This window comes from Arctopsyche grandis, chromosome 4 (assembly GCF_051622035.1).
Source record: "Arctopsyche grandis isolate Sample6627 chromosome 4, ASM5162203v2, whole genome shotgun sequence".
Taxonomy (NCBI): domain Eukaryota; kingdom Metazoa; phylum Arthropoda; class Insecta; order Trichoptera; family Hydropsychidae; genus Arctopsyche; species Arctopsyche grandis.
The window spans coordinates 29994018-30008417 of NC_135358.1; the positions used below are offsets into that span (position 1 = coordinate 29994018).

The 14400-nt window shown below is 31.0% G+C and overlaps 1 protein-coding gene across 4 annotated transcripts in view; it reads left to right on the top strand.

Moving 5' to 3' along the window:
* LOC143911028 (uncharacterized) overlaps positions 1-14400 on the top strand; it is a 440832-nt gene that overhangs the window by 342953 nt on the left and 83479 nt on the right. For 2 of the 4 annotated variants that reach the window (XM_077429736.1, XM_077429738.1), the window contains exons 1-2: positions 4836-4970; positions 8290-8518. In XM_077429736.1, coding sequence (XP_077285862.1) covers positions 8384-8518 — 135 coding nt within the window. In that variant the 5' untranslated portion in view covers positions 4836-4970; positions 8290-8383. Of the gene's footprint in view, positions 1-4835; positions 5050-8289; positions 8519-14400 lie in introns of those variants that run through there. The other 2 variants (XM_077429737.1, XM_077429735.1) reach the window with 2 other exon arrangements.

The following is a 14400-nucleotide window of genomic DNA, read 5'->3' on the forward strand; positions in this document are numbered from 1 at the left end:
TTACGATTGTATCATTGGAAACGATCGACAGAAGCCACTTTGAACCGAAGAATATTATCATATTTTAATTCGACGAAGCGCTCCTTTGTTGTGTCGACGTTTGAATTATTTTGCATTGTAAAATAATTAATTAATTTAATAAAAAAAAAAATACCTTGTCCCAAATAAACAATCTAAAATATTCACGTCTAGAGGTGACCAACCACGAAGAGATTTGTTTGCAAATACATAAGTATCTAGCAATTTTTCAATTGTACCACTTTCTGAAAGACTAACTTCTCCACCAACAGATAAGACTTTAATTCCAAATCACAAAATACCGTATGAACCTACATAGTTATAATAGTCGCATAACAATGAATTGGAAATTACAATTAATAATTAAAATATCAAAAATGAAATGCAAGGATTCAGCATCTCCTTGGATTGAGACCCAAATGAGAGACCATATGAGAAAATTTATCAATAAATTCTTGAATGCCTAAAATAAATTAGAATAAATAATGGATAGTATATTAATAATAAAATAAATATGGTGATACCTAAGATTATATAGAAGTATATAGTCTTAAAATGGCAATGCGAGAGAATTTCTAAAGTAAATTGGATTAAAGTGATACAAATACATCATTAAATATACGGTATATGTGAGACTACGAGAGACCTGTCTGCCGAAAAATCTCTCCGTAAATACCCACCTCAACTTCTTCTAGTGTAATATAATATTGAACGTTAAACAACGCATTCAATACTCGTGTATGATAAATTTAACCATTCGTTTAGTTCGGTAAACTGTCAATTACCGTCTAGTTAAATAGAAAGCGTCATAAATCTAAAGTTACACGTTTGTTTGTTACATACGTACATAGGTTTATTATTACAAAGTGTGATTCACGCTAGCTAAATTCACATACATATCCAGTGAATCTCGAGTATATTTTCAGAATATCCCACATCGATGTTTTTACATCGAGATTTCAACGAGACTCAGCTCATCTGAACGTGTTTGTTTACAAAGAGCGTGTGTTCGTGTGAATTCGCTTCGAACATTCGCATCATTACTGAGCTGCTGATTAACACGTTGCAAATTCATAAACATTACTCCAGCGCGTTCGATTATGACGCGTATCGGTTTCTATTTCGACATATTTTCATTAAAATGGATGAAAAATAAACACTCTCGTGTCGGACGTATTCTTTGACTTGGAAATTGGGTCACCGGATGTGGTCGCATTCGCTCGAGCAAATCCTCGACATTCTCAATAGAATTGCATTTTTCTGGTCGACTGAACGAATGTTGGGCTCGGTTCGTGGTGTTATTGCTCGATGAGGAATGTGCGCAAATTTTGACGTTAATATTGTCGTTAATTTAAACTGTATGCATCGCGCTGACAATGAGGTTGAATTAGCCTCAATTAAAGTGCACCATTCAATGGCATTGTTGTATTCGATCGTATTTTGAGATTTTTATATTCATCATCGTCACTGCTGGATTAAGGCCTATTTAACATCCTTCCAGTATCCTCTGTTCTGAGCAACATTCATCTGTCTAATCCCACACATTTACCTTACTTTGTCCAACCATCTCTCTTATGTCCTTTTACATATGTATATGTACTCTCTTGGGTACCATTTGAACACTTCTGTTGTTCATATTTCTTCATTTCAGACTATTCAATAGCTCCAGCTTGCTAGGTATTCATGTATGTACATTTCTATGCCACTATATCACACCACTCACAAAAACAAGAAATTCAAATTTCAAAAATCACAATCCCGTTTTTGTTTTGATCTCTTTTTATTAGTTGTTAATCTTGAGTTCATTACTAGGAAAACATACTGACTTTCACACTTTCTTATTTAAGTTAAAACGTATTTTTGTATGTAAAAACAGCATTCATTCCACCAAAAACACTATCTTGATTCCATTTCATATTTAAGGACACGTTGAAAACTTGTTCTATGTATACCTTCATATATAATATTAAATTCTTATACTACGTTAAACTACTATTATTGGCTTATACTTGTTAAAAAAAATGAATAAAACATAGATTAAAGTTCCCAAAATGATTACAATGACGAATATCAATTGCCTGTATAATTTTATGTATACTTAGGTGCGTTTTACATCCTTAATTAATTTATTATATACTGTAGTGAGAGGAATTTTGATAACTTATAGTCGCATGCTATACCATTAATATTCACAGCGTGACGCTAATAGAATAATTAATATTCTCATAGATAATTGATACAAAGTTTAACTTTCATGGTTTATTAATACATATTGTGTGTGTATTTTTGTATCAATTTTTATTTGACAAAATCGTTAATGTTACCATTTAAATAGATTCGTATCGCACACGATAAATTAAGTCATAAAATATGTATTTTATACGAAAAACCAATACATGTTGAATTATACGGATGTATTTTATTTAAGGTTAATTTTATTACATTTTTTTATTATACGTCGTTCAGAAGACGATAAAAATGGCTTTATTTTTAGCACTGAAAGGGCAATGCAGAATATATATAATTTACGATTTTTAGCATGTTAACGGTTTTAACGTGCGTCCGAGTCGTTGAACTTCCCTTTGAGAAGAGTCATTGCCTCGCTCTCAATCTCAAGCTCGCATAATAAATTTACACTAATCTTAAACATACTGAAATTTCAGCAAAATTTAAACATCCTCTGATTATGTTTGCTTTATAAATATGGTTTTTTTAAGCCAGTAATCACCGCTTAAATCGTCCGTAGAGCGTATGGATGATCAGTCAAAACATCTGAGCGGCAGTCGACAGGTTAATTGAAGGCATACTTTCTGTTGATACGTCGCTTTTAACGAATCAAGCGGTGCTTTGGGGTGTTCTTGATTCTTGAAAGATAAAAAATTATTTACGAGGGCCCCCGGGGGCCCTTCGGTAGGTGTTTGGGCGCACGTGGAGTGTACTCTTTCGAAAATTATCGCATTATTCATTTCATAATATATGTAATGGGGGGTGTATTAAAAAACTTTGATGTACGATTAGGTCGTTAATCATTCCCTTGAAAAAAATTTCATCGTACTCGATTGGCGAAAAATATATTACACATTTTTCAAAGCGGCGAAGTTATGATCATATCAAGTATCGAACGGTACTTTTTCGTGATTAATATCATTGTGATCTATTTCGAAAAACGGCAGTCTTTTAAAAGAGTCGTATTGTGTAATTTTTATTTCTAAACGTGGACATTCACAATCAACTTTTTCATCAATAATATTACGATATTTGAGACTAGATGATAGATCTATTTAGAGGCAAATCTTTTGTTTTCACATTTGAGAAACTTGCGTTGAATGATATATGTATGTATGCACATATGTATATTTCATAAAGAAGAATTTCAATGATTTTTAAGCTCAAATCACTACCATATAATGAGAGATTGAAAAAATATATCTATCTATAATACATTCAGGCGAGAAGAATATAAACCAATTAACAACCATTATAATTTTTCTATCAAGTACCTCCTAATGCTTAATAAAATCACTCATCTAAGAGGTTATTTGCTCATTTCAAAATTAAATACGTATATATCTAACAACATAATTCAAAATTCCTTAATTTCAAATACAGTAGTTTCGAATAATCAATCAATTAATTAATTCAAATAACCTTAACATTTTCAAAATAATCTTGGAATATTCCTAAAAGTTAATGATTTTTTCTCAGATGGATCTACTATGTAAGATCTATGTAACTATTTAACCCTCCCTCACCGAAGTGGGGTATGCAAGTGCCCCAATTTTTACGTTTTTCGTAATAACTATGTGGTTTTCAAAACTATACACCTTTGCATTTCTTGTATTCTTAGAATGAACTACAAGAAATCTATGTTAATAAATTTTGTATAATTTAGAAAAGGGGTACAACGTAAAAAAATACATTTATACATTTCTACGTTCCAAATTATGATTTAAAGGCGGTAGCGATAAGTCATGTTTTTTTACTGTTTGCTTGCACATTCTTGTTGATCGATGAATCAATGCGAGAGACAGCTATATTTTCGTAAGCCATTGTTTTCGTCGCTTTTGGCGCGTGGCTATTGAGTCGTGCAGTCGCCTGTTGGCCTTATCTATGCATGTGCGTTTGCATGTCGATACTTGTCGCTATTTTTTAATACAAAAATAGTCAAAAACATGCTATAGGACTAAATTTTTTTATGTTGATGTATAAAATGATTAATAGTATATATATTGAACCCATTTGTATTGAGAAAATATGTGTTTTGATTAAAAAATACTGGGGTCTTACTCGACCCCGGTTCGGGACACTCGTTCGATCTCGACGCTCCGTCTTCAAAGGTTAAGATCACTCACAAAAGCCTTTACTATTTGCAAACAGTTTACTTACTAGTCGCAAATTTGCCTGCAGACGAAAGTCTACATGAATGTCCACCTTAAATTTCACATATGTATAGGCTCGAGACCGGTATTCAGTATTTTTTTTTTTTTTTGTATTTTATAAATCGTCACTGATTTTACACTCGTAAATCTTGACTTACCGGACTAACCTCGAGGTTGTATTTTTATGTGCGGCATAAAACATTCGAGGGCCTAAAATATACGTTCATATGTGTACATGTTTATAACGTTGCAAGGATTTCGATCTGAATTCGCCTTGCGACACGGGATGTCTTTGGACCAAGCGTGATGATGATATTATCGACTGGTTTGACGTCGATGATGATAATGATGATTTGTTCGTGTGAATGTGTGCGTCCACATGTGTGTGTGTATGTTCGTATACCGGATAGAGAAGATGTCGAAGAAGGTTTTAAATTTAGTATCGGCCGGACTTGCGTATGCGCATGGCGTGGCCCGCGAACTCGTTCCCGTACTGAAAGCGAACGTTCAAATCGAAATCGATGCTTAGAAGGCTTCGGTTAAACCGAACCGGTTAAAATTTAACTCGAATTCGTGAGTCGTGATCTTTATATTTACATTTCCGAAATAATAATCAAAATTGTTGAAATTTTCATGTTTTATCCTTAGAACTGTAAGTACTTACTAACGTATCTATTCCGTGTTCTATCTACATATACATATGTATTTTGTTTATCTTGTTTGAATACAATTTATATATTTCATTTGCGATTTACCATGTATATTCTCATGGGCTATCTTAATATATAATATATGTGCAGTATCTATGCAGACATATTACGGACTTTCAAGTTGTTTGATTAATCGGATCTGCACTTTGCATATTGACTTCTCATGTTAGTACACCACTTATAGTATATTTAAATTACGAGCTTAAATATGTAAATTAAAACTCGAATTCTAATGATAAAAAATATGTAGTTTATAATATTTTAATGAAATATTTATCAATTAATCATTTAAGTGTACTATTTTTTTGTAGCTCATTTTATTTTAATAGCTTTCTTTGTAAAAATATATGTTTACTGTAGATAACCTAAATGACATTGCTATATTGACTATTATCAATTTTACATTGCGTATGCATGCATTTATATTAGATTCAAAATTTAATTGTTTCAATATGATTATTTAGTTTTAATGCAAACTATCGTTGCTAAAAATATTGCTTTTACATTTAACAATATTCCGAATAAACGGTTTTCAGTATTTAAGATTAAAATATTCCAAGTACTACAATGCAAAAATCTTTATATTTAAAATAATTTTTTGAAAAAAATACTCCATTCATACCTAGTACATATATACACGTTCCATTTTCATTTTCGTTATTTTTCAAATACGATTTATTCTCTTGATTAATTTAACACATTACATAAGGGCCAGTACTCCGCGGGACACAATTTTCAATGCAATAATTTAATCTATGTAAATTTTAACATACGAGGCATGTATGTAATTATAATACGTGTATTTGGGTTATGATATAAAGTAAGGTGTTAAATTTACTATTGGAATTATTAATTTTGACACCAGATTGGTCGAAATATGATGGACATACAAAATAACAAAATGTTTTAAATAATTACTTAGTATGTTCTGTATGTTTAAAGTAAAAATATACAAAGCCGACAAATACATCCGTATGTTTACTGTTAGATTTGACAGCTCGGCGCCGTTTATCGGCTAATAGAACAAAAGTTGCCGGAAAAACCACTCACTTTGGCGAAAATGGAAAACATGTACTTGACTTTTCTCGCCAGGTCGGGAAAACGCGCGCTTTATTAAATTTAACAAGAACGGTAAACCGACCGTTTAATACGCGTAAATTGAAGCTTAAGCTCGCCTATCCTATATATTATATTTATATATGTAATATGAAAACATAAAAGTTTATGTAATATTAAAAAATAATATGTTTTTAATTAACATGTAAAATTTTATATGGATAATTTCTTATGAATACGTTTACATGTACAAAGGATCGACTTTGTTGTCCGGAATTCTACTTTAAATGCAGTTGCATCCAAAAAATACACACAGGACGACGCATTTGCAATTTAGATAGAAAAGCCTGCGATTAAGATGAAAGCTTTTGACGCAAAAACAACATGAATAATTAATTTATGCGCTTATTCTTCCTCTTTCTCTTTAAGCTTTCGGTTGCAATGATTTAAATTCTCGCTGCACAAAATATTGCTTTGAAAAATACAAAGTTGTACGATTATTCAAGAATACTCATTACAAATATACAAACCATAAACAGAAAAGTATGTAGGAGAATTTTAAGATCTGTATGTGTACGTAGGTAAATTTTCATCTAAATCACACATATATGTAAATAGAATAGGCAAATCCTATTGCTATATAAGACTATTTCAATATTTAAACAAATTACTAAAAATATATATATACTTTTATATATTTACCTTGTCTTTTTTGGGTATGCAATACTATTTTTTTTACATGATACCTTTTATATATAATATACAGAAAAAATGATAAAAAATATATTTTTCAGTTGTTTTGTAAGCTTTGGGGTTTATCTAATTAATTAATTTTCTGCAAGCATTCATCGTGAGTTAATTAGAATCCGCTATTGAATACTTCTTTATAATATTAATTAATGCATTGTTTCATATGAAAAGGTCTTTTTTCGTATTGTTTGCGTTGATAAAATCCTAAAAGAATGGTTCCGTTTCTAGAATGAATTCTCGTTTTATGATCGAAACCGCAAATTCATTCATCTCGACCGAAGTGAACAGTAAATCGAATTGACAGAACAAAACATGCCGAATGACATTTTACCTTGAGCTAGAGAGCTTACCGAGAGAAAATAGAAAAAGCTCACGTTACTAACAGGCGGGTTATATTTAACGTTTGTGTTTTGTTGTATGACGTTGTGTCAGATATTAAACGCACGTGCATTGGATTATGCACGGCTGAGAAAATCCAATCAACTCAATGAATCATTATCGAATATTGATCGTTTTTATTCAACAGATTCGTTAGAATATATTTAGGAAGATATTTAATTTTTTCTTTAACAATAGACTTATTTATTTGAGAAAACTTTCAACGTACCCGATGAATCACTGTTTATATGTACATATGTACTTTTCATTTATGGTGCATTTTTACCGCAAACACCTACGCTTGTTTGCTTTCCGGCTGAGAATTTTCACCTGGAATTGTTCTCAGAGGCAGTTTATAATTGCGTCATTATGTAAATTCCACCGCTGGTCATTTTTAGCACGGTTTTTTTTATTATAACATCCACCTATATTCGTTTATTTATAGTACGTTTAGCGCTAATGTTTCATGTATAATCTGAGGTGGGATATTAAAGACTCTGCAATCGCGATTCGGTGCTAATTGTGACACCTCTAAACTCATAATTCGCAATGTTTGCCTTTTATTTATTATAATCGAACGTTGGAAAAATTGACAATGACATCACGACACTACGTGATGTTCATTAGAGGCGATGAAAACTCGTGTGTTTATTTTATTTTCTAAGCAGTGTCTGTCTTTGCAAAATTTGCGGCTTTATTTGTATAATGTGTGCTAAAAATTTTATTTATACAAGTTAATGGGTGCTATAAGTCATCGTCGTTTCCGGATGTCGTAAGCGATTAAATCAGATGATTTTTTTTCGGCGTTTTATACGCTCATCGGTAATTGATAGATCACACAGTTGACACTCGCTTTTATCTGTCTTGTTTGCGAAGTGATTGACACGAGTCATTCAACTGGCGATTTTTTTGCGCGAAATTTATCAAGTTTTTAATAAAAACATAGATAAAGTAATAAAAAAGTATTGAAGAATGAAGGTATATTTTATTTTTTATAGAAATATAGTGCCTCGTTCGTGAAAAGCAAGTGGATTGAAAATAAAAAGAAAGGATGCGAAAGCTTTCTCCCAGCGGTGCAATGTCTCATTGAAGATGGAGTTCAAGTGTATAGGTCGACACATACTCTTGTGTTATTCGGTTCTAATTTTTCTGCAGGGATCTTTTCAAGAGCTGAGGCTTTATGGAAGTCCATCGCAGGCTGAAATGCAATGTGTTAACGCATTAGAGGTATGTCTTTTATTTTACTATTATATGTACATATATTATACATGTTTTTGTTTCAGCTTCATTGTACATATCACTTTCATGATCGGATGAGCAAACAATCACACGCGATAAATTTTAAATTACATTGACAATTAATTAACGCATTCTCAATCTATTTACTTTATCTATGTACGTAGTAACAATAGATGAAGTTTAAATATAAATCAATTGAAGACCTAATCTAAAAAAAAAATGCATTTTAATATGATTAAAAAAACTCATTAAATATAGATTTTTCAGGACATAATTATAATTGATCACATATTATATAATACAGTTATTATCTGGCCATCTCGTCAGAAATTTTCGACTTTGATTTTGATTTGCTAAATTAAATTTCATGTCCTTCGTGTACAATAAGTGTCTTGCTATTTTTATAAAATAAATGATGTGTTTGAGGATTCGTTTCGCAGATTAAAGATTTCATCTTAGACTATTCCGAAAATTTTAGCTTAAATATGTATGTATATTCAAGGTTAGATTGACTCATAAATAATAAAACATAAATCTCAGGTTAATAATGTCATTTAAATACTTTAAAGTAAATTCGTAATGATAAATGAACTTCATTTTCAACCAATCATATATATTTATTTAAAGTTTGAACCATTTGAGAGTTTCCAACATAATTTAAATAACTGTCTGAGTATATTTATTACGATTTGGTTGGTCTGTGTTGCAAGTGAATTTATAAATTTAAAATAGCCACATTTAATACTGAAAATAAACAAATTCCAGACAACCGCCATTCGCATCGATTTTTTATATAATGGCACGCAATTATATGCCTGTTTATGTACTTAATCCGCGATAAAACAGTTTTCGGTAAATACCAGTAAATTTTTAAATTTACCCATTGCAAAATTTTGAAGATTAACCGGTGAACTGGTAAACCGGTATATCGGTATTGCAATCCCTAATGCTTATAGAGTGTATTTAAAAAAAAATCTGTATATTGAAATCAGCATCTTATTCATATACATACAATAGAAAATCTCCTATACCACTAGCATTTAACGTTTTTTGAATCGCGAATCTTTTTACAAATCAATTTAAAATGGTTGAAAATAATTTACTGATACTTAAACAACGCTATGACTAGAGATACGTATTTTGGGCATTTTGCTATTAATGCTTAATAGATACTAAATTCTAAATAAACAAACAAAAGTGAAATTTGCATATTTATTATGTGAAGAAATTGAGGGGATAAAACAGAGCTTGCAGTTTACCATAGATAGTGTTTTTCCTGTCGAAACCAAGCAACTGCTTTTGTCTACTACTGAACTGAACAAAGACAGTTGAACCTGTGTATCCAAAAGGCTGCTCAAAAAAGCGTCTTAAAACTAGACTCGCACTCAAGACTAAATGAGACAAATCTATTCCTCCAAACATTGAATAAACTATTCAATCCATCTGTGGCAGGTACAAAATCTAATATTAATGTTAAAGAAACAGCTTTGTATTTTAGAAACCTGCCATTGTTTAATGTATTAACAGAGGCTCAATGTTTGGAAGGATATCAGCACTTTTTTAGACAATTAATAGAGACTATAAAAAGTGAATCCACGCCGGATATATTACTATTATTGATGGCAACAAAAATTAAATATAAAGAGTTTGGTTGTGCAGCTCTAAAATCTATTTGGTGTCCCGTCAATAGTGTGGATTCTGAAAGGTATTTTATTAAATACAATATAATTTTTACCGATCGTCGCACGAATCTCAAAAAAGAATCTGTAGAAATATGCTCCATGTTGAGTTTTAATAAATTTTAATTGGTATTATATTTTTATATTCATATTTTTTGTCTTTCTATTTTTATATTCATGTTTTTTTCATTGTAATTTTAATACCAAAACATTTTAGAATTTTTCTATTATTTTTTAATTATTGTGTTGTCCTTAAATTGTATTTATATATATAAATTTTATTAAAATTCATCGAAATATTTTATTATTTAAAATTAAACTCTTCATAAAAATATATACTAAAATTGAACATTTTAATGCCCTAAAACGCTAAAATGCAAAATAAAAATACTAAAATTGACAAAAATAGATGCCCAAAATACGTGTCTCTAGCTATGACATATCGATTGACCATGTGTTTGATATATTACATTTTTATACCAAGAAAACCTATCAGGTAAACCCCAATTCTTGTAAGCCCCTTCTTGGCCAATTACAAACAATACAGCATTTTTTATTATACAAGTCGCTGAATTACAAGACACTGAAAACTCGCAAATTTACGTAGACATCTATGAATTGTACACAAATTTTATTGTACATTAATCATACTCAAATAGTGGTGAAATGGTAGGTACGAAGGTTTTTAGCCAATTTTTAATCGGGAACCGTTTCAACAATGAAATCAGAGAAAATTGGCAAACTCTGATAGAAAACGATCGACCTGGATTTACAAATATCCAGGTCTGACCAGCAGCACTACAAATATACTCAGAAAATTTATTTTCAATCGAGGTCAGCTCATGGAATCGAACCCGGCGTCTCTCAGTGTTAGGCAGAAGCTTAACGACCGAGCTATGCTGCTGGCTGAATAATATATGTAAATTCAAAAAAAAATTGACAGTTTTATGCTTTTTTCGTTAAACGTAATACAGAATTTCTAAGATGTTTTAAAATGTATAGATATAACAAGCCATCCCATGAAACGTTTGGCAAAGTATACGAAAATACGTATAGATCTGTATCTTTGACCGCCATCATTAATTTCATATCGCGTACATCTGTTTAGAAATCATCGTCCTAGAGCAATAGTTGGAGAATATGTGGTTTATTTTACAACTTCCCTTTGAAGTTTTCGACATCAACATCACCACAACGACGTATTGTTCTACGATTCGAAAGCTAAGCAAAACCACAATCTCGTCCCATACGTATGCAAATGGCCTGACACGCTCCGACCGCAACGATGATTTTTTTCATCTAAATTTTTTGAAAAGCAGACCCGTCGCGGAAACATAATTAATTTTTCGACGCACTTTCATCGCGCAAAATTAGCCGGAAAAATTCAGACAAAAAGCCGGATTTTTATAGTCGCGCGCACTTTCGCCGCTTATTAAGATAAAAAAAGTGTTCGTCGAGGCGCACAGCTCTCTAGGTCGAATATGATTTTTTTCCCTCCACCCGGAAGTAATCCCTCAGGAGCGTTCCCGCGGAAAAAATATTCGCACACTCTTCTCTCTTACACTTATCTTTGCGGCGTTTTGACTTGCGAGCTCGAATTTATTCCACATGCAGGCGTATAAAAATAATTGGTCGGCCGCCTGCGGGCCAATGAGAATGTAATATTTTTGAGCGAATCCTACCTATCCTGCCGAATTCATCATATTTACGATTTCTTGTATCGTAAATCATGCGCATCCCATAATTTATTCGCACTTATCACGCACATGAAGCCGGTGCATCTCTCATAAAACCATACTATCCCTCTATGCTTATTTATTACATATACCTACATATGTACATACATATATAGGTTTACCATAAGTCCCTTTTTACTAGCCTCTTCTTACTTCACTATCGATTTTATCGTGTGACGGAAGTTTGTATCATTATATCATTACGTACGTTTGAAGCATAGCGGTATCAAAAATGGCTCATTTTTTTATCTTTTGCTGCATGGTATTTATGTACATGAATCTGAATTGAATTAATAGGGATGGTATATATTGAATTGAATTAAATAAAATTTCACTTAGAAAAATCATATTTCGACTATTCTTGTGGATTAATAACAAAAATTCTATTGATAACTGACGAAAGGGTCTCTTAGACTGTATTCGTTGGGGGGTGGTGGCCTCATGTTGAGGGCTTTAAGGGTCAAATTCCTTGACCTTTAAAGTGGGCTTAGTGTTGATAACTGGCTTACCTCAATAAAATAAACGATATGTACATACATAGCCTCAAATTTATAAATTGATCTATTTGTACAGTTTCCAATTGCTTCGATCAATTTCAATTTTCTCCAGCATATTTACATGCGGCGTCGATTCAGAAAATAATTTTAGTATTAAAGTATTTTTAGTATTAAGTTAATTTCTTTTGACGTTTCATCTTTTTGATACAGTTTGAGAATTTCCGTACTTTATTTTAATGAGGGCAAACGCGATATTCTGCATAGAGCATAATGCTAAAAATAAATCTAGATTTCTCGCAAAACAACTAGTATTTGCATAAAATACAATAACGTTATCTTGAACTCGTAACCCACCAGTTCTAGGTATAATATGTATTTAAACATCTCCTTAGCTATAAATTCCGTGTGTCGGTTTTATATATCTGTTCTTTAATGTTTAATATAATAACTATGCATATAGAAAAAAGGGGTAAGGAGATGAAAAAGTTGATATAAAAATAATTTTACACGGCGATAAAGCCAACAAAATATTTTAATTTTTGGTGTCCATGTTGAGTGTCCTCTTTTCAAATGACCTATGAGAGTCCTAATTTATATCGTTGGCATTGTTCGACGAATACCCAAAAGCTAATTGTAGACTTATGTAATGACTGCCGGATTCGAACGCTCGATCAATTGCTGCAGGATAGTTAAATTAGACGAGCAAATCTAATAGTATTCCAATTACTTGATAATTAATAGGCGATTCGTATCTCTCCTGTTTTTATTGGAAAAAATAAAATGGTTCGTTTAATTGCTGGTCCTTTTGGTTAATCATACGTTATATCTTCTGTGGAAATATTATCCGAAATCGGGCAGACAGATGTACGTAATAAATTTATTTTAATTACAGTTACGGTCGACTGTCTATTTGACTGCAGGTTTTGATCGTGATTTCAATCGAATGGATTCTCATTAATCGAAAATTGAATCGAACCATTAAAATTGAATCCCATTAAACTTATAACGTAAAATCTTAGATTTCACTAAGCGTTTTTTCTTTCCCATGATCAGTATCATGTTATACCTATACATATATTATACACATTTGCAGTATCGTATACTATGTATTATATCATGTATCCTACAAATATATCTGTATTGCATATCTTTGTTTTATAATACATGGTGTGCCATAAGATGCAAAAAAAATATTTCACAAATGATATTTGATTCATTTTATATTAAAAATATACTATTCTTTTTATTAATTTCCTTTTTTGCTAGGCTACTTTATATTAATTTGGGTTTAAATAAGTTACCCTAATTTATATCGAAAACATATATGTATGTAAGGTATTTTGATATACCTAAGTCTCATCGTATGAGTATATTTATTTATTTATTTACTTATTGAAAACTCAACAGGCCTTAGGTGTAGGAATTCATAAAAACAAAGAATAAATATAAAAAAATAACATCTGAGCCCAATTATAGATTTTTACAAAATATATAATATACATATCTAGTACATATATGTAGACAAACAAATGAGAAAGAAAAGAATAAAAACTAAAATATAACTAAAAAGGACAATGCAAAATTAAACATAAAGCGATACAATATAATTGGATAAATATAAAGTGATATAAAAAAATTAAGTTTAGTCAAACTAATGAGTGTCATGTCGTAAATTTAAATTGGTTAAGTTTTTAACTATAAAAATTATATTAAATTAATACAATCACCAAAAATTCCAATCAAAAACATTTTCAGAAATCCAAAATGATATAGGTACATTTTTTTGAAATATAATATTATTCTCATATCACTAAGTGGTGATTGTTTTGTTGATTCTAAATTATAGGTCTAGCGTGTATTCCAAACTACGTACGTATGCATACATAACGGATTAAAAAAATGTTTTTTTTAACATGCATAAAGAGTTGGTATTTTCCGGCTCAATTTTTAAACTTTTC